General features: G+C 31.2%; 1 protein-coding gene across 1 annotated transcript; it reads right to left on the bottom strand.

Annotated features, from left to right (window-relative positions):
- Positions 1-332: 332 nt before the first annotated feature.
- LOC143074385 (uncharacterized) lies at positions 333-10,907 on the bottom strand. Its single transcript, XM_076249867.1, has 5 exons — positions 10,740-10,907; positions 9,605-9,813; positions 8,544-8,804; positions 5,857-6,865; positions 333-1,253 (listed from the first exon to the last, which is right to left on the bottom strand). The coding sequence occupies exons 1-5, from the start codon at positions 10,859-10,861 to the stop codon at positions 1,178-1,180; spliced, it is 1,677 nt and encodes a 558-aa protein (XP_076105982.1). The 5' UTR covers positions 10,862-10,907; the 3' UTR covers positions 333-1,177.
- Between the last annotated feature and the right edge of the window lie 12,025 nt (positions 10,908-22,932).

Here is a 22,932-nt window from a genome sequence, read left to right as displayed (position 1 = left end):
TACGGTGTTTGTTTTGTTCATTGTTTAAGGACGTAGGGCGTAGTTTTAGCTGATATTTCCGTCATTTATATTTATGCGATAATACCACATCTACGTATTTTCATATTTATACAGATGTTGGATTCACATTGATAGCTGCTATTCGCATTTATAGGAACGTACAAGAAAAGAATAATAAAAAGCTTAAACATTTTGTCTATTTCTTATTTCATTTCCCTCTCTTTAGAATTTGTTTTATATTTAATATATGTTAAACTGTATGGAAAAAGATAAATAACAAGTATATACCTGTATAAGGAATTTAATTCAATAAAATCCAGTATTGTAATTGCATAGCATACAAGTACATCAACCATTTGTTAACTAATAAAACTTAGTAATATGATGAGTAATGTGTCTTTGACATTTTGACAATGATGTTAAACTCAAAGAAACTATAACTCTTGCTATTTTTAATAAAATTCAGTATTGTATTTGCATAGCATACATCAACCATTTACTAATAAATAAATTTGGTGTATTTACTGTTTTCTGATTGGTTAAAATTATTAGTTTTATTTTCAATGTTGTCAATTTTTATGCCGACACGCCCACTCTGACGTTTTGTATTCATACGCCAACATGTGTGTACGTTGTAATTGTTAATATGAATAATATAAAAAGTTCTTTGAGCCTTATTTTTGATAGAAATTTATTTATAATGAATGGCAATAATTTATTTTGAATTTATTGACCCATAAAATTAATTTTTGACTCTTCACATTTTACATAATCCGCTTCGCGGATTATTCAATGTAAAGAGTCAAAAATTAATTTTATGGTTCAATAAATTCAAAATAAATAATAGCCATTCATTAAATAAAACTTAGTAAAATGATGAGTAATGTGTCTTCGACATAGTGCCAAAGAAGTTTAATTCAAATAAACTTTAACTCTTGCCATTTATAATGAAACTTGTAATGTTATTAAACGTTTTAACATCAATATGACGTGTAGGAGAATCTTTTTCGTGGGATTCAAAATGTAAATTAGTCGTTTGTCTACCCGGAGTGATGTTTCTATTTACTTCTTTTTCTGCGATGTTGTTTGTATAAACTCCTCTGATGTTACTTGTATGAATAATGTTTTCTGTAAGTTTGATCCGTTCTTTACTACTTGATTATTTCTTTGTAAGGCTTCATCTCCACGCTTCCTTCATTTGATAAGTACACTTAGAAAGGTCTTGAAATGATTTCGAATCTTGAAATGAAAATCTAGAAAAAAAATAAAATATTATTAATACAACAGAAAGCAGATAAATAGAACTTTCAAACATTTTCAACTGTGAACATTTTACAAGTCATGCTTTTCACATTTTCAAAAGTGCAGGAAATTTTAGAATAAATGAAAATAATAAAAACCCGCCCAGATTTATAACGTCGGTTAAAATTGATATGAGAGAAGATTTTAATAAGAAGTATGTACATTGCCTTTAATACAATAATACAAATAACTCCATCTGTAAAAATCATTCTACAAAAAACATATTTGTTTTAACAAATAAAAAACAGAAACAAGTTACTTTTCGATGAAAATTATGTGGCGAATTCCAAATATATTACTTTATTACACTCCTTGCTATTGTGGAAAGGTGTATTCTACAGGATGCATCAGAAATTAAAAGACAACAGTTGTAAGTTACCAACTTCTGTCTTATCCATCGTTATTTTTTTGTTTCGGAATTAGGATATATAAAAAAAAGCTATTACGTTATTGATTAAAAGAAGAAACAAAACATTATTAAAGCAGTAACAAATGTTAAATATTTAATAAATGCCACGATATGAATCTTTCGACTTTAGACTTGAATATGACAAAACTCTAGATGTCGATCAGAAAATACATTGGCTAATAACGACAATGACAACATTTACATACAATAACAACAAATATAAATTTAAATTTCTTTTTAGAAAAAATAGTGAATCAATGACAAACGTTTCATGCAAAACCGAAAAGAAGAGTGAGAGTTATGATTAAACAAGATGATCTTTTCTTATATTGCATGATTTATTTATTTCAATCATGGTTTCTAGGATAAAATTATCAACCAAAATAGCTGTAATGGATAACTCTCTTTGTTTATGTTTTTTTATATTCAACTTAAAAAAAGAAGTTGCTTGTTGATTTATATAACTTTGAAGGTCAAACTACAATTGCAAATGGAATTCTGCATTAAAATATATTTAGTAGATAAATTCAATTAGTACGTCTTCATCATACGAATTTCGTTACAGTTGAGACGCGAAATTGTACATCAAAATTCTAAGCTGTTTTGAATCATATGAAGTTGAACTAAGATTGTTTAATTGACTTGATCCATAGAAATCCAAATGCATTATTGTCTTCTGACTCAAAGTCAAAGTCACTATTTTTGTTCTCATAAAAAGTACATTGTCTGTATTTAGAAATACATAGAAATTTTATGTTTATGACAGAACATGCAAATGCACTACATTTATGATTCTTGACTTTTTTTTGTAGATTTAGGCTTGTAAACTACAACATTCAGGATAAACAAAGTAAATTAAAAACTCATCTGTATAAGAGCAAAAGGAAACCAGCCAAAACACTTTACTATCCAACTTAATTTGTCATTTGATTAAAAAACAAAATTTCAATTAGTTTAAACATATGATAAACATTCTTTACATGAGTGAAAATGGACATTCTATGATTATAAAATTGAATAAATGTATTGAACCAAACAAAAGTATTGGAATACCTATACCATTGAGTTAGAGACTATGTAAACAAATTAGGTATATAGTAACGGGTAGACATAGCCAATTCACTAGAACATTTTACCACTTCTCATTTAAGACAACGTATGAAATATTGATGTAAGTAATGGTTATCTGCAATTCTAACGTTAATTAATGAGAACCATGTCAATTTCTATTTTGGTTGATCATTTAAAAAATCTTTTAGAATTAATTTGAGTGATATGGTCTCGTTCTGTAACGAAAAAAAAAATAAATCCGGAACGCCGAAAAAGAATCAATAAGTAATGGCAAAATCAATAACTGAAATTGATTAAAAGAAACGGACATTTTCTTATTTTAAAAAATGATTATAAAGTGTATTACAGTCGCATAGAATTCCATTATATTGACAAAAATATGTAAAACCAAACAGACATAAGCGGTAACTATTTAAAAAAAAAAAGTCGGATTCAATGATAATGTTAAATCGGTAAAGTCTCTTTTCTTACCCGACACCCAAATTCATCGACTTTCTTTAGATGATTATTATCTACTTGTCAAAAATTACTTTTTAATATAGTCAAAATTGAAAAAAAGAGCAGTTGCGGTATGGCAAAAGATAATCAAGATCATCGCTGATAAAAATAAAAAAAATTAACACAAATACAGAAGTATGAAAAAAATTCAAAAACAGAATTTCCTTATTCCAATAGACAACCAAAAACCCAAACACATTCAAACGAACGAGTACAACTGTCATATAAAGGATAATTACTATGATAGTAGATCAATAAATACTAGCCAAATTGTTAAGAAAAAGTAAAGATTTGAATAAAATCTTGCCTATTTTTTTATGTTTAACGTTTTGATCTGTTAAAGCAATCAATGTTCAAATCTAACAAGATAAAAACTTATTTAAAAGTCGATATTGGGTAACAAACAAACACTGATGGAGCCACATGATTTAAAAAAAGAGCAATTAGCATGGCGGGTGATGGATGCATACATGTAGCAGAAAATACCAATCCTATCTACCAACCCGGTCTGGCTCTTTTGTTTGTTACCCAATATAGACTTTTAAATCAGTTTTTTTTCCCTGTTAGACTTGAACATTGATTGCTTTAACTCATCAAAACGTTAAACATAAACAATAGGCAAGAGATATTTTGACTGAGTATTAATTAGAGCCATATCTTAAATATCAGATATCCCGAAAAGGAGCTGCATGACCGTTTCATATTTTGGCTTATTTTGTTCCTTTGCTAATGCTTGTCTGACTTATAGTATCTATTTCAAAATCTTAATCATTTTGTTAATTTCATTTAAGTTAACTTTTAAGATATGAAGTCGTATAAACATGCCAAAGGTGAGTTGAGAAAAAGATATATTTTTTACCGTGACCATAACTATAACAAAGGGTAAATTTTAAGCATTTTTCATCAAAGCTCTTTTTCATTACTTTTGTGCTGAAAGGAGGTTGACATATTCGAGCATGAAGTTCAAGGTGGTACCTAACAAATTAACTAAAATCAATTTGGCTTGTTTAATTTTCACTTTCACCCTTTGACAAAAATATAATAAAAATCAAAAAAATTGAACCAAGCGTTTAATAAGAGAAATTATACTGGCTATAAAGCAGTTTGACAAACACTTATTTTGATCATTGAGAAGCTTAATATTCCATTGAAACGTTCTGCTGATGTTACAGAGTAGTAAGTGTTAGGTCCCACCTTAAGACAACTTTAAATTCGATAACCGTACAGAAGAATATACTTGAACATATCAACATGTGTAGTCGGTCGAGTTGAGTTGAAGTACGTGACACGTTCGTTCATTAGTTCTAAAATATTTATCATTAAAATAATGAGAACAATACCCTATTATTAGAATCGACGTTGAGTGTCTACTGAGAACATACTTGTACATATCAACAGTTGTAATAGTTTGAGTTGAGTTTATAAAAAGTGACACATTTTCTCATTAAGTCTTAAAACTTTTTCGTTAAAAAAAAGGGAACGATACCCTTTTATATAGGAATCGACCTTGAGTGTCTACTGAGGACATACTTGAACATATCAACAGTTGTAATAGTTCAAATTGAGTTTAAAAAATGAAACGTTTTGTTCTTTAATTTTTCGCTTAAAAAGGAGAACGATAACACTTTCCCTTATTAGTTCAAAATTTTTATAATTAAAATACGGAGAACGATATCCACTTATATATGAATCTACAAAGTCATGAATAGATAAAGTATTGATTTTCTCTAGAAAGTCGTTATGATGAAAATTAAAAAAAAAACGAAAGACATCGATTAACATTAATTACATTTCATAATTCATTTAAAAACAAACATGCATATCAATATGAAAAATAATAACTTACTTTATTAGGCAAAACTTAAAAAAATACGCGACACAATTATACAGAATTTAACACATGTTATCAATAAACATTGATAATGGCAATTCTTTCGTTGACTTTACTTCACTCAATTTTAAATATATGGCTTCGAAATTTTGGAGAAATTACATACTTGTTAAACAAAATCATTCAATCATTACTTTTAATTACTGTATCTATAGGTATGTATTGTTCACACAGTGCCCTAAAAATCATAATATACCTATGCATAGTCGTGCATAGTAATGAAAATAAAATAAACGATCCCGTGTTAGTGTATTCACATATTTATAAACAAAATATGATTGTTCGGATGTGTATTTTAGACATGTGAATCTTTCTCTAACAAATTTTAACGCAAATGATCAAAACTTGCCAAGTCGCAGGATATATGATGAGGAGATGTTGTATGGTTGCTAGTGAGACGACTATTTACAGCTACACAATGAAACGGATTTAAGCAACTCTTTATATTGTGTAAGCCTATAATATGAGCACATACTCAAAGAAGGTAACCTTTCAAAATAGTATATACATTTTAAAATGTGAATCATATAGCGATTAAAGAAACTACACAAGGTCTTGCATTTTTCACTGTTCTAATCCATTATCATTTCTTACAGGTTATAAAAAATCAAGTTATTTGAAGGAATGCTATTCGGACCTCTCTGTATCCTTTCATTGTAATATATTAATATAGTTTGTTACCTACCTTTCCTGTGTAACGATGTCATTGGTCTTTTTTAACCAATTTTGCTGCAGGAATCGAACAAGGCTGATTAAATCACTCATGACTATGGATCCAAACACAATCACTAAAATTAGAATTCCAATATAACCTATATTTTTAGCACTAGGTCGACTGTCTGTTGCACAAGTACGTTTACGAACGTAAGAACTTGTCTCCTTTTTATCAATTTGTAAGACTGCCTTTAATTGTTGTAGTCTAGCATCTAATGTTTCTATAGTAACTGTTCCATTTCCAAACATGCATGGACAGTCGTAACTACAAACATCAACTGGACTTTCATTAAAACGATTGAGGGTTGTAGTTTTATATAATGTTGTTGAAATGGTTACATTATCAGTTGTCATTTCTGTTTTCTCTGATGTGGTTGACTCGAGATATGTTGGAAACTTCCAGTTAGACGAAAAACTTCCTGACATGGTATATCCTTTTGATACTGTTGTAAACTGATTTGTTGTTATGATTGAGGTTTCTTTTGAATAATTTATTAATGATTTGGTTGGAGTTTCTTCTTTTGTTGATGGTGTTGTTTTGTCCGTTGACAATGTTAATGATGATATTTCTTGCGTTGTTAATGTTGTTGTGTCTTCTTTTGCTGATGATGTTGTTTCTGCCGCTGTTATTGCACCTTCGGTTGATAGTGTTGTTGTTTTGTCTGCTTTAAGCGTTGTTGTTATCTTATCACTTGTAATACGCGTCGTGTCTTCAAATTCTGTTGTCGATGAGTCGGTTGTAATGGATGTTGTTTCACCTAATATGATAGTTGTCAATAATGGGATGGTTGAGATAGCGGTTGAGTATTTATTGTTTTCTGAAGTTAGTTGTGTTGTAAATTGTTCTCTATGGGTTGACACAATAGATGTTACTGGTACATTTGTTGACTCTAGTCTAGATGTTGTAGTTGGTAAGCACGACTCAACAACTGTGTCTATATCTGTTGCCATAGATGGTTCATTTTCAATGACAATAGAGGCTGAAAGAGATAACAACATGTAAAAGGTTTTTCTATAGTTTTAATATTATTTTTGTTATCTTTGCAAAAAGAATTCAAACGTTCACTATCTTTTTTAAGTAAGAAAGAGCAGTTATAATTATTTTGAAATATGCAAAGCAATTTAACATGTACATCAAAATAATATTAAGCAAAATACATAGTGTTTGTTTCACTCACAAAGGTGGTTAAATGAATATGTTCGTTATGATTAAACTCAATTAAAACTGTAAGCAGAAGACTCACTGTTCACTTATATGCATATACGTAAGAGAGTGAGGGGAAACCAACGGAACAGTTAAAAAAAACACAGGTCGAATTTACACAAACTTTCGGAAAAAAAATTAAAATGACGAGCAGACAAAAGAAGTCCTAAAAACTATACAGTAAGTATAACTGAACAACACATATCTCACATAATATTAGTAGTTTAAACCCGGAGTTGTAAGTAAACTAATTCAACTTCTAGCTTTGTGTTACACATAATAATTTGTTATATAATATATAACGGATTCTGGTTTTCAGTATGTGATAACTTGGCGATACATGCAATTGCATTCATTGCGGTAACAATTATAAAATAGACGGCTTTCCGGTTGCCAAGTACCATTGGTAGACCCTATATGGTCTGTGATAGAGATATTAAATAACGGTCAACCACATCATGATCGCAACTGAAATGATGACTTCAAATGTCTCATAAGAATCCAAGAGTCAAAGACTTTGTTTTAAGCTGCAAATTTGAAACAATGAAATCATGACAAAAAATGCTAGCCTGTTATATCGTGACAACTGGGAATCATATTATCCTTATGTTTAAGTTGCTTGATATCAATTACCAAGATTTGTAAACGCCAATTGCTTGTTTCTGAGTCCTTAATATTATTTTATTTGTATCATATCGTTTAATGTTGATTTATCTGAATAAATATTGTTTAAACTAACTTGCATGTTAGAAATATGACAGTTGTATTTCATTCATTTGATGTGTTTGAGCTTTTCATTTCGTTATTTCTGAAGGTATTTCCTATTTTGAACAACTTTGAGCACTGTATTGTATCCAACAATTGTTTTGATTCATATTAATGGTTACAATGTCATTTAATAAATGTAAGTTAAGATATAACGTGGACTTTACTCGTTTTTGATGCGTTTTGTTATTTGATTTTGCCATGTGATTATGGACTTTCCGTATTGATTTTCCTCTGAGTTCAGTATTTTTGTGATTTTACTTTTTAAACCGTAAACGCAATAAATGACGCTTATAATCAGAAAAATGAATACGATTCTGGATAAAATAAATGATTGATTTTTACGTGAATTTTCAAATAAGATTGATAAGAAAATTAATTTACCAAATTGACTGCACCAGATGCGCATTTCTACAATTAATCTTTTTTCAGTGATGATTGAAGCAAAAGCATAATACAAATGCAGCAGAAGTGAAAAAACAAAACGAACAAAAACAGAGAGCCAAACTTGCACAACTACCGTGATTATACGTGCCGTATAGTTATCAAAGGTACCAGGATTATAATTGTGTACGCCAGACGCTAACGTGCATTTGTTGTTTCTGTTTGTTATTACTCGTGTTGTTCTTTTTAGTATAACTAAGATATAGCTATATTACTATTTACAATGATATATAAGATATACTTACAAGAAAAACACTCTCGGGTAGAATAAAATAAATTTTTATTAGTGTTAGAAGTTGATGAAAAATAGTCCTGTGGACTAATAGACGCATACATGTAACATTTATTTGCACTATTTTGGTATTTGACAGCCCAACATTGTTGTTCACCGTTTTGATAATTCTGACATTTCGTTTTACAATCGTCTAGTGTTGTTGCCGGAACAGATGACAATGAACTAAGTTTTTTGTCGATTGCCATATTTTGATCGTCAAATTCACAAACACCTGAAAATAAAAAACACATAGATATTTACATACAAATAACGAGTGCAACCACTCTCCAATCAAAATAAGAGTAAAACTATACATTTTTATATAGTATTTACACACAGTATTTGTTGATAACTCCGACAATCAACGAGTAACTATGTAAAAATCTGTTTCTCTAATGGTTATTAAATATTTTTTCATGTTTGATAAATTAAAATCCACATTCCAGTAGGTTGTCAATTTCACTAACACCTGTTAGAAAATTTTGATTCCTTCAGTGAGCTGATAACATTTATGAAACGTAGACTCATTTATCATCTGAGATCATTGACAACCGCACGTTGATTAAATCTTTTCATGAAATGGGTCAGTGGAAGGTTAAATTGTCACAGAAAAAGATAAACACTATTCATACTGAGAACTATCACAATTTTTTTTATTATTTCTAAAGACCTTGCAATCAGACAAAATATAGGTACATCTATTTACAATTTCAATCCCATAATAGATGGATTTCGGAAAGTCAGACCCTTTCTGATCTATCGGCATAGAGACGATGTCTCAATTACTATAACTATTTTGTGTTGCCATTCATAAGAAAACCTTCATAGTTGAAGGCTGCATGGTTGTCTATATTTGCATAAAACCTTCATTTGAAATCTGGTAGATAATTATCAATTATACTACATCTCTATGTATTTATATTAACCAATTCCTCCAATGTTTAATATTTTAAACCGTGAAAAAGCATATCGTTTTTTTAATTGTTTTTGGCTCCTAATTGGATAGTAAAAACATAGTAAATCTTCACATACCGTTCTGTACTTGACAAACAACATGATGTTTACTTGCGCAATCGTCATAGTGCCAATATAAATCGTCTTTATCCATATACATACATGGGGCGCCCGAGCTGTAAGTCTCAGAAGGTGCTACAAATAAAAAGTCCAACGAAGCACATGTACCTTGCCAGAGACCAGAATCAATTCCAAAGGCATACAACCCTGTCCAAACGTGAGCACTCCTAATATGAATATAAGAAAAATCACTTAAACTAACATATAAAATTGTTAATGACAATTAGTAAATGTATATGTTTATATTTGATCAAAATACTTTTTTGTTTGTTTTTTAACGTAACAATATCTTTATTGCATATTTGCTGTAACAATTTACTAAGTGTACAGCTTTAACTTAGTATCCCTCATGTTAGCTTACAAAATAGTTCAGGGAAACACTATTTGGCAAGATATTATTTCTTCATAATATTAGTATTCATAACATGAGTCATTTCACAAAATATATTTGATAAAATATTGGGATTACACATACATTATATTGTGTTTCTTTTTCTATTTTTTTTAGTAATAAATATTTCCGGAATCAAATCCGTTATCGGTATAATCCGTTTCTCCATTAATATTGGGCACAATATACAAAATACATTATTCGTAGACACATTTAGTTTTAACTGTTTTAACTGTGTTTTAAATTGATGTGTGAGATAACCGATTTCATTTAATAAATAAGACGGAAATTTATTTTTTATTTTAAAAAAAAGTTGTTTGTGTTTATTGTTTATTATATCTCAAGTAGCAACCATTTAGATTCACCGGGGAGGGGGAAATGTTTTTTTCTTTCTGAGTAATACATTTTGATTTAGTTTTTTTCTACACTATCAAACCAAATCAGTTTTTCAATATCTAACACTATAAGGTAACTTGGATTTAAAATAAAAAAAATCACATCTGCTTGACCAGTATTTTAAAAATCTATTTGGGGATCAGAATATCTAGAAAAAAACATAAACCGTCCCCTTTTGAAGTTGAATGGTCGTTCCCTACGTATATTTTGTAACTTAAATGTTAAACCTCATTGCTAAAAATAGCCTCTGTTTAACTTGATATGATTTTAAAGTCTTATACAATATAATCAGTATTATATAAGTACCATTGTGAAGACCAGTCATTATCTTTATACCAGTCTATCATTGACACAACAGCTTGAGAATCAATTGTAACAACTTCCCCACCCTTCATCTGACACCAGGTGGCAGCACCAATCCAGGACATAGATGTTGGATTAAATATCAGCTGATAGTTTGAATTACCACTGTCTGATACTACAAGAAAAAAATACACCAATAAATGGCATTTGATACATTGATTAAAGCAGAACAGAAAAATGCTTTCAATAATTTATTTTCTATACAATCTTCACTCACGTATCGCCGACCTTTGTTATCAGTTTAGTTACAAAAAAACACGACAATAAAAAAAAAGAATCGTAAGAGCTTCAAACAAACTTTTTCTAAAGTCTTTGTCAGGATTGTAATCTTCCTCTATATGAATAAGAAGATGTGGTATGAGTGCCGATGAGACATCTCTCCACCCAATTTAAAATTTATAAAAGTATAAGATTGTGAATGGACATTGGGAATGTGAACCATTATAGATAAAAGTGTGGTCTTCGACACGGATGCGAATCATCTACTTTACATGCTCGACTTGTCACACAAAAGTAAAGTTCAGACATATATTAGACAACCAAACACATAATAGAAATCAAATATGATATAATATAAGTAATTAACTGCATCACCTCCGTAAGCAATAAAGGTAAGCTGTCCAACAAAGGGTTGAGAGCAACAAACGAAAGGTTATATTATATACTTGTATAATTACGAATTATTTATTTCACTTACTTTGATATGAGATATTTTTATGCTTGATATTTGTATTTGAGATCAAACGAAAGATATATAATTTACTTTCGATGATAGAGACATTTTTTTGTATTTGGTGTGGTGGAAAGGCGAGGGGTCAGATATGGGGGTTTAAACTAAGTATAGTCATTTCTGATTGTCATATAGTACTTTTAAGTTTTATCACTTGATAAAAACTGATATTTTCGAGATAAAAAGCAGTAAAAGTAATGATTACATTCTTATTGACGTAAACCTTGTTGTAAATGTCATAAAATAGCAAAAACAAGATTTTCTTCTTTGCGCAAAGAGTATGTTTCTAGAATATGTTTCATAATGTTAATTTTCAACCGGAAATTTGTGAAAGTAAAAACTTAACATGGACGGTGTAAAATAAAAAAGAAGTACGACATTAAACAAACACAGTGTTTTAAGGTGGTTCCTAACACTAAATACATAGATACCTCTGTAAAATCAGCTAATCGTTTTAATTGCGCTGTGTTTCTAAAGGAATATTAAACTTCTCAATAATCAAAATTAGAGTTTGTCAAACTGTTATATTACTAGTGTAGTATTCCTTATAAAATGGTTGGTTGAATTTTTTTTATATAGATATTTGTCAAAGGGTTAAAGTAAATATTTTGTTTAAATAAAAAAATTCTATATGAAAGTAAAGTCCATTTGTTTTTGTTATATAATTTAATATGATTAAAACGACGCCTATATAGACTTTAATGTGGTATCCAACACTTTCACTAACATTGAATTTACTCGATTAATTCTTTTTATTTAATTACATAGACTAAGTCTGACAATACAGAAGCGCTTACAGACATGTCTAACATGGGTCACAGATTATCTTTTGATTCTTAATATTGGTCACTACTAGATAGTTATTTCATTGCCATAATACCAAATGTTCTTATGTTTATAAAGGAGGGGGCTAAAAATACAAGAGTAACATTCAAACTCTTAGATCGAAAGTAAACTGACGACGGCATGGCTTAAAAGAGAAAAACAGACAAGTAATTCTACACAAGACACATCACAGAAACAAAGACATTAAAACATGGAGGTAATCTCATGTCCTTATATGTTATCTTACTACAAAACTATTAAAATTGTGCAAACAAACAAACAATAAGAAAGACAAACATCAAACATTTTCATCCATTGGCGAATCAAGGGTGTTCTTGAGGGCTCGCCCCACTCCTTGTTGTGGGAAAACTTGGTTGATTATATTAAATCACACAGGCATAACTTAAGCAGCCCCTTTTTAGTCAGACAGTCCCCCCACCCCATATTTCATAAAAAGTTCTCGATCCGCAACTATAAATCTAACCTGTATTATGATAATTTTATTAAGGCAACAATTTATCATAGTTTTGTTCTACTACTAGAGATCAATATATTTCTTGAGGCTGTCGTACTTATCTAAAATACGATTTACACAAGAGAAAATTCAACCAACAGTGTGAAGGTGGAATCAAGATATTTATATTGTATTAATTGGTAGTCCAAAATTCCAAAAAGTTGTGCCAAATACGGCTAAGGTAATCTACTCCTGGGGTAAGAAATTACTAGGTTTTTCGAAAAATTCAAAATTTTGTAAACAGAAAATTTATAAAAATGACCATATAATTGATATTCATGTCAACACCGAAGTGCTGACTACTGGGCTGGTGATACCCTCGGGGACGAAACGTCCACCAGCAGTGGCTTCGACCCAGTGGTGTAAATAGTTATCAAAAGTACCAGGATTATAATTTTATACGCCAGACGCGCGTTTCGTCTACATAAGACTCATCAGTGACGCTCACCTCGAAATAGTTAAAAAGCCAAATAAATACAAAGTTGAAGAGCATTGAGGATCCAAAATTCCAAAAAGTTGTGCCAAATACGGCTAAGGTAATCTACTCCTGGGGTAAGAAAATCCTTAGTTTTTCGGAAAATTCAAAGTTTTGTAAACAGAAAATTTATAAAAATGACCATATAATGGATATTCATGTCAACACCGAAGTGCTGACTACTGGGCTGGTGATACCCTCGGGGACGAAACGTCCACCAGCAGTGGCATCGACCCAGTGGTGTAAATAGTTATCAAAAGTACCAGGATTATAATTTTATACGCCAGACGCGCGTTTCGTCTACATAAGCTCATCAGTGACGCTCAGATCGAAATAGTTAAAAAGCCAAATAAATACAAAGTTGAAGAGCATTGAGGATCCAAAATTCCAAAAAGTTGTGCCAAATACGGCTAAGGTAATCTACTCCTGGGGTAAGAAAATCCTTAGTTTTCGAAAAATTCAAAGTTTTGTAAACAGAAAATTTATAAAAATGACCATATAATTGGAATTCATGTCAACACCGAAGTGCTGACTACTGGGCTGGTGATACCCTCGGGGACAAAACGTCCACCAGTAGTGGCATCGACCCAGTGGTGTAAATAGTTATCAAAAGTACCAGGATTATAATTTTATACGCCAGACGCGCGTTTCGTCTACATAAGACTCATCAGTGACGCTCAGATCGAAATAGTTCAAAAGCCAAATAAATACAAAGTTGATCATGAAGAGCATTGAGGATCCAAAATTCCAAAAAGTTGTGCCAAATACGGTTAAGGTAGTCTACTCCTGGGGTAAGAAAATCCTTAGTTTTTCGAAAAAATCAAAGTTTTGTAAACAGAAAATTTATAAAAATGACCATATAATTGATATTCATGTCAACACCGAAGTGCTGACTACTGGGCTGGTGATACCCTCGGGGACGAAACGTCCACCAGCAGTGGCATCGACCCAGTGGTGTAAATAGTTATCAAAAGTACCAGGATTATAATTTTATACGCCAGACGCGCGTTTCGTCTACACAAGACTCATCAGTGACGCTCAGATCGAAATAGTTAAAAAGCCAAATAAATACAAAGTTGAAGAGCATTGAGGATCCAAAATTCCAAAAAGTTGTGCCAAATACGGCTAAGGTAATCTACTCCTGGGGTAAGAAATTACTAGGTTTTTCGAAACATTCAAAATTTTGTAAACAGAAAATTTATAAAAATGACCATATAATTGATATTCATGTCAACACCGAAGTGCTGACTACTGGGCTGGTGATACCCTCGGGGACGAAACGTCCACCAGCAGTGGCTTCGACCCAGTGGTGTAAATAGTTATCAAAAGTACCAGGATTATAATTTTATACGCCAGACGCGCGTTTCGTCTACACAAGACTCATCAGTGACGCTCAGATCGAAATAGTTAAAAAGCCAAATAAATACAAAGTTGAAGAGCATTGAGGATCCAAAATTCCAAAAAGTTGTGCCAAATACGGCTAAGGTAATCTACTCCTGGGGTAAGAAATTACTAGGTTTTTCGAAAAATTCAAAATTTTGTAAACAGAAAATTTATAAAAATGACCATATAATTGATATTCATGTCAACACCGAAGTGCTGACTACTGGGCTGGTGATACCCTCGGGGACGAAACGTCCACCAGCAGTGGCATCGACCCAGTGGTGTAAATAGTTATCAAAAGTACCAGGATTATAATTTTATACGCCAGACGCGCGTTTCGTCTACATAAGACTCATCAGTGACGCTCATATCGAAATAGTTAAAAAGCCAATTAAATACAAAGTTGAAGAGCATTGAGGATCCAAAATTCCAAAAAGTTGTGCCAAATACGGTTAAGGTTATCTACTCCTGGGGTAAGAAAATCCTTAGTTTTTCGAAAAATTCAAAGTTTTGTAAACTGAAAATTTATAAAATTGACCATATAATTGATATTCATGTCAACACCCAAGTGCTGACTACTGGGCTGGTGATACCCTCGGGGACGAAACGTCCACCAGCAGTGGCATCGACCCAGTGGTGTAAATAGTTATCAAAAGTACCAGGATTATAATTTTATACGCCAGACGCGCGTTTCGTCTACATAAGACTTATCAGTGACGCTCAGATCGAAATAGTTAAAAAGCCAAATAAATACAAAGTTGAAGAGCATTGAGGATCCAAAATTCCAAAAAGTTGTGCCAAATACGGCTAAGGTAATCTACTCCTGGGGTAAGAAAATCCTTAGTTTTTCGAAAAATTCAAAGTTTTGTAAACAGAAAATTTATAAAAATGACCATATAATTGATATTCATGTCAACACCGAAGTGCTGACTACTGGGCTGGTGATACCCTCGGGGACGAAACGTCCACCAGCAGTGGCATCGACCCAGTGGTGTAAATAGTTATCAAAAGTACCAGGATTATAATTTTATACGCCAGACGCGCGTTTCGTCTACATAAGACTCATCAGTGACGCTCAGATCGAAATAGTTAAAAAGCCAAAATAAATACAAAGTTGAAGAGCATTTAGGATCCAAAATTCCAAAAAGTTGTGCCAAATACGGCTAAGGTAATCTACTCCTGGGGTAAGAAAATCCTTAGTTTTTCGAAAAATTCGTTATAATTTAAAAGTCTCACTCAATTGACCATTGATTGATTCCTCTATTTATACACGAAATATAAATACTAAGCAGGATAAAATCGTCTATAGAGTTTATGTTGGGTATTCAAACAACTATTACGACATTCGATTGTAAATAATTGGTGGAAGTAATTGGTAATTTCAATATTTAGTGCGACTGAACTGCATCTTAATAGTTTTCTTGTATAAGACTTATTTATAAATATGTTTTATAGCTAATAAAAGTTAGAGGGTTTTATAATTGAATAACGATTTCTTTTTCATAATGTAAAAAATGTGTTTTTCAAATCTTTCTCACAGAATTTTTATTAGAAACGTTTATACGTTATTGACAATACGGAGTCTTTAAAGCTTTTCTTTAAAAACTTCAAGCAAATACAATGATACAATAGCTTGCATAAATTTCCTATCAAAGAAAGAATAGTAAACTTTGAAACAGGCTGTCGAATTGAAAAAAGGGTATTTACCAGTTAGTCAATAAGATATACAATGTAATGAAAATAACTGATTCAACAGAAACAATATACTATTTTTTTTTGGTACCCGCAATAAGTACTTATATACCAGAAATAGAAATGTTATTATGATGTTATACATCTTGTAACCATTTTTTTACATTTAATCAGACGTACTATAACGAACTTTGCAACATAAAATGTTGCGTGTCAGTTAACGTTTTTACTTTATCGCATAAAAAAGTTGAAATTACAGCAGCCTTTTTCTAGGCTTAACCTTTAACAGGAACGCGATACTAAGTTAAAGAGCCATGTGACAAAAAAGAAACTAACAATAATAGGCGAATTCGTCTCATTTATCTCAAATTTGCTTGAAGAATTGAAATTGAAGTTTCTGAATAATTTAAAACTAAAAACGGACAAATTTAGAAAGTGAATAACAAAAGGTCAAAATTGCTCATGTTTGAAACTTCTTTATAACTTTACCGACAAGAATCGAATACCAGTATCACAGCATCAGTATGTAAAATATGTACATTTTATTCCCTTATTTAATGAGGCATGGTAGTATTTTCTAGGTCATACGGTTAATGATGGTCCCTTTTGTTCTTTTTTTAGAATTTTCACTACGCTGTCAAAGAACCCATTAACACTATTACTTGATTCACTAAGTTAAAGTACAATATTCAGAATATGCATAATGACCGTTATTCTGCCATTTTCCTAAACAAAATGCCACAAGTGCTTTTATGTCTTTTACCATGTAGTGTAATTACCCGTAATTAGTTTTCTGTAATTAGTTAATACTCCAGTTTCATTATGTATATCTCTTTCATATTCATTTGTTAAAATTTACTGTTTACAATAGCATGAATTGTTCTATATAATAAGAATGTTCTTATCCTGGGCATACAAACAATGCCGTATTTGGCAAAACCTTTTCAACTTTTGATCTTCAGTGCTGTACAACTTTGTACTTTTTTCACTTTCGATTTTTTATATCTGGGCGTCACTGGTGAGTCTTGTGTGGACAAGACGCGTTTTTGGCGTATTGAATTTTAAACCTGATGCTTTTTGTTATCTATTAATCATGCTTTTCTTTGTCTAATATGTTCTCCTTTTTATTTGTATTGTAGTACTGTAATATGTTGTCATTTCAATGTTATATTTAACTGTGCCATTAAAGTGCGAGGTTTGGCATGCCCTAAAACCAGGTTCAACCCACCACTTTTATTCCCCTTTAAAAGTGTCCTGTACCAAGTCAGGAAGATGGCCATTGTAATAATATTGTTCGTGTCTGTGTGTGTTGCATTTTAACGTTGAGTCGTTTGTGTTTTCTCTTATTTTTGAGATAAGACGTGGCACGGTACTTGTCTATCCCAAATTCATGTATTTGGTTTTGATGTTATATTTGTTATTCTCGTGGTGTTTTGTCTGTTGCTTGGTCCGTTTCTGTGTGTGTTGCGTTTCGGTGTTGTGTCGTTGTTCTCCTCTTATATTTAATGCGTTTCCATCGGTTTTAGTTTGTTACCCCGATTTGGTTTTTTGTCCATGGATTTATGAGTTTTGAACAGCGGTATACTACTGTTGCCTTTATTAGTGACTATATAATGCAGTTCTCTAAATTGTGTGTTATTTCTAAATTTCTAATCGGAGTGAACAAATATTTATTCTCAATATTGAAATATCTGTTCGCGGCAAATGATTGGTCGAAATCAAATTATAAACATCAAATATTCCTGGTTTCTGTCTTAATTTCTTATTGTGACGTCATGAAAAAAGAGACTATACCTGGTTAATAACATAAGAAAAGGCACAACGTTATAAATTGCATAGGTTTGAAGCAGTTTTTTAAATTTACTTTTATCGGGAACACTGAAAACCGAATAATTAAAAACCAATGGCGTATACAAACCGGTAAAAAGGTCCAACAGCTTTATATAACCAAATAGAATCTTAAAAATGCCAATTTTTTTTTATTGAGGGAGTTTAGTTTTGTTCTTTTTGTCAGAAACCTTTTTTAAAGATTCTGATTCAACCAAATAATTTTATATCTTATTTAATACTTCAAGGTATGGGAAAATGTGGTTTCAGAAATATTTTTTTTTGCATTTTCTTGACCACAATATTTTTTCCATCATTGTCATCATTATGTGACGGTTTAAAAAACCCATTCAATTGGCATGATTGAATAAACTGTTAAATTGGAGTATAGTTGAGACTTCTTTGACATATTCATAAGGAATAGTGTTAATAAAGATCGACTTTAAAAAAGCTTAAAATTTGAAAACAAATTGTGCCTCATCTTTCCTTAATGTAACAATATTCTTACCTCGAAATGAAATAAGTATGATAAAACCATGCAAACAAAATATTCCACAGTCCATCGCAACAATCCTTATATATCACATGATCTAGTGCATCAGAGAACAAAGCTTATAATGAGCCCCTTTAATATATTCAAACATTGATCGCCAATTTAAATATTTAACAAAGTGTTCCTAACACAATGTACCCATTGCATAGTATATTGCATTATTGATAAAATGGATGATTATATGTAATTATTATGAAAACATTATAATCGCGTCTTAAAACAAATAATAGTTTACTCATTTATAGATGCATGCTCTATATTTCTATTAACTTCTTATTGATTTTAAAAAGAATGAAAGAATATAACATCTTTCAAAATAGGAACGCCAGAACCAAAAAAAAAAAAACCAAAACGAAATAGATAAACTGAAAAGTAAAAGATATTTGTCTAGATTTGGTGGGGGAAAAAAAGAACAATTGGTTAGCATAGTTAGAAAGTTCACATACCCAATTTATACAGGTATATTATTCAAAACGCCCTTCAGGAATGTTATCTCTATTTAAATTTTTGAAATTATCGAACTTGTTTGGTGAACATTTCAGAAAAAAGTAAAATCACAAAAATACTGAACTCTAAGGAAAAAAACAAAAGGAAAAGCCCATAATCAAATAGCAAAATTTAAAGCTTGAACACACGAAACGCATGGGTTACGACTGTCATGTCTCGGACTGTTACAGGCATTAGCGGATTAAGAAAATGTAAGATTTAATCTGGTTTTATTGCTAGCTACACCTCTCACTTTTGTGACAGTCATGTCAAAGTCCATTATGATGTCACCGATGTGTTGACAACTGTCATCAATTTATGAATCTTTTTTTTAACAATACAAGCATCTTTATGATTGTTTTCATATCATTGCTTTGATAAGAGACTTGATTATAAAGAGATAGTTATAAAAGACCTGCTTTCACTGCCGGTGAATCTGCGGTCACCTTTAGTACTTGTGATAAAAAACAGTTCTTGTTGATTTTTGTTTTGTTTTAGTTTTCAGTGTTGTGCTATGTTATATTTGCTTTTTCAATGTTTGTGTTTGTATTTTTATTTCAATTCTATACTTTTTGTTTCTGTTTTGTTTCTTTGTTTCTGTTTGCCTATTGTGTTCTTGTTTTCAATGTCTGTGTTGTTTCTATGCTAGTAGTTTTGTTTTCAGTGTCGTTCTATCTTTGACATTGTGTTCATTGTGCTTTCAATGTGTGTTGTTTCTATGTGTCCTTTATAGTTTCAGTGTTGCCCTTTGTAGTCTAGGATATTTTTGATGTCTATAGATATAGGAAGATGTGGTGTGAGTGCCAATGAGACAACTCTATGTTGTTTCGACCGCTAACAGTCATGCATTACCCTTTTCTCGGAAAACCGTATTTCTGAGATATCAAATTCGATCAATTCTGATTGTTAGGTAAGATATAAGACCGATGTTCTACAGAGTAAGGATACAGACAAAGGATGTTTATATCCCAGCAGTAGACTTCCGTCGCCGTATATGGCACAATTTCTTTTTGAATTTTTGATCCTCAATGCTCTTCAACTTTGTACGTGTTTTGCTTTTTAACTGTTTTCATCTGAGCGTCACTGATGTGTCTTATATAGACGTAACACGTCTGGCGTACTAAATTATAATCCTGGTACATTTGATAATATTAATACCACTGGGTCGATGCCACTTTTGGTGGACGTTTCGAGGGTCCCGAGGGTATAAACAGCCCAGTAGTCAACATTTCGGTGTTGGCCTGAATATCAATTATGTGGTATTTTTTTTTTAAAATTACCTGTTTAACAAAACGACACGCGCGTCTGGCGTACTAAATTAAAATCTTGGAATGTCGGATCCTTAATGCTCTTCAACTTCGTACTTGTTTGGCTTTATACATATTTTGATATGAGCGTCACTGATGAGTCTTGTGTAGACGAAACGTGCGTCTGGCGTACTTACTATAATCATGGTATATCATAATCATGGTACCGTTCTTAACTATTTACACCACTTGGTCGATACTACTGCTGGTAGACGTTTCGTCCCCGAGAGTATCCCCAGCTCAGTAGTCAACTGTTCGGTGGTGACATGAAAATCAATAATGTGGTAATTTTATTTTAATTTCCTGTTTAACAAAACGACACACGCGTCTGGCGTACTAAAATAAAAAAAATAACTATTGTGTATACTTCTTTTCTTTTTAACTCCATCGCGTTCAATCTTGTATTACCTTTTAAATGTTTATGCTTAATTATGATACTAAGTATGATACTTAATATGGTTCTTGTCTATCCAAAATTCATGTATTTGGTTTTGATGTAATATTTGTTATTCTCGTGGGATTTTGTCTGATGCTTGGTCTGTTTCCGTGTGTGTTACATTTTAGTGTTGTGTCGTTGTTCTTCTCTTATATTTAATGCGTTTCTCCGGTTTTAGTTTGTTACCCCGTTTTTTTTTCCATGGATTTATGAGTCTTGAACGGCAGAATACTACTGTTGCCTTTATTTATAGACGCAACTTACTACCAGGCAATATTATCATAGACAAATAAATTTCCACTTTCCAAATATAAAAAAACACAAAACATCGACCATAGTTCTGTCTATCTTTAATAGACTGTTTATAACTGTTTTAATCACACATTTAGGTTTTTATTTCTGTCGAATCAACAATTGACACTTAATAACGACACATACATCTTATTATACCATTTATATTTTCAAATTATTGCCAGTAAAATAATCTTTACATTCGTTTTAATTTTGTTGTCGAGAGACAAATTCACCATACAAAGTTCACCGTATCTTAATTAATATTCGAATAAGTGCACACTTAGGTGATTAGAGACAAGCGATAGCAAAACCTTATCTCTACAGTTAAATATTTCAAATGTTTACTTCGCCGCTTTGTATTTTTAAAATGTCATTTTTACATTTGTTTAAAGCTTAGTTTTTACTAAATAGAGCACAAGTGAGTTAGTATTGATATTTATTTCTAAAAAAAACACCAAATATTGCTGTTACAATGTAGTTTTTGCCATAAAATATTAAAATTTGATTATTAAATTAATTTTGAATGGGTAAATCGGACACAGATGATGCAACAGCTTGTTTATAAAGTTACAAATGGATATAACGGTCAAAATGATGCATTCAAAAAATGTAAACAATCGAATCAAAGTCCGCAGTACTGAAATTCACTAAGAAGTTTTCTTATAATGTTCGATTGTGGGTTGTTTAACGATTAGTGGCAAATCTGCATGTTCAGAACAATAACTTAACTTTACAAAAAATAGCAGTTGTATAACGGTGTTACTATCTATCAAATATTTACACACTGGTGCTGTCCATATTCTTGGTTAGTTAAAAAGGTTTGCCCTAAAAACGATTCAAACCTGCATTTAATTACGACATGTGCCGAGGGTTGCCAATCGATGCAATATATGCAATCATTATACCAGTCTTTATATACTACTAGCAAAGCGCTTTGTTTCGGTGGGCTTGTATGGTCCAAGGACACAGTGATCTTTGAATACAGATCTAGTACGTACAGTATATAACCTACACATTAGTGTGTGTGCACTCTCAAAATGGTTTCTATGCATTCCATGCAAACATGTTCCATATAAAAATGTTGATAAGATTATATGTTCAGATATATCTTTTCCTATTTTAAGTTGAATCTAATATACTTTTGTATAATGATGATATAATTTGTCACAAAAGTAGTACACTACATGACAAAATATATTTGAGATTGAACGGGTTCGATGTTCATTGATATGATTTTTATTTGTTTGACAAAACGAAATGCATAATGAAATAACTATGCTTTTGGACCTAAAAAGTTCGGTGAGATTTTATTATTTTTTTTCAAAATTCGATATGGTGTTGTGTGTTCTGTTTGTATTTAACATACTCTAGCTTTACAGTCAAACGATATATACATTGTATGTATACAGAAATACCTACTATATTATACCCAATGTCCATCGAAGACTTAAATAAATACAATTTTGTCTTTACACACAACTTATATGCGTCCCTATAAATATAAATATCAATATTTAAATCATTAAAAAATGACTTTTTACAATTCGAATTTTGACACTAATTGAGTAAACAAATATATCAAATGTCTGTGTTTGTTTTGTTAAATATTCTTTT

The sequence above is a fragment of the Mytilus galloprovincialis genome, chromosome 5 (assembly GCF_965363235.1).
Source record: "Mytilus galloprovincialis chromosome 5, xbMytGall1.hap1.1, whole genome shotgun sequence".
Lineage (NCBI taxonomy): Eukaryota > Metazoa > Mollusca > Bivalvia > Mytilida > Mytilidae > Mytilus > Mytilus galloprovincialis.
Note: the sequence above shows the minus strand (reverse complement) of the source record. Positions and strands in the feature narration are given on the sequence as shown.

What these genes read in the sequence shown, in the direction of transcription:
- LOC143074385 (XM_076249867.1), bottom strand. Translation starts at nt 10,861, where the DNA reads ATGTCCTGGATTGGTGCTGCCACCTGGTGTCAGATGAAGGGTGGGGAA. An exon ending in AATGACTGGTCTTCACAATG is followed by an intron (nt 9,814 to 10,739) that starts GTACTTATATAA and finishes TATTCATATTAG; the next exon opens with GAGTGCTCACGTTTGGACAG. An exon ending in TGTTTGTCAAGTACAGAACG is followed by an intron (nt 8,805 to 9,604) that starts GTATGTGAAGAT and finishes TTTTATTTTCAG; the next exon opens with GTGTTTGTGAATTTGACGAT.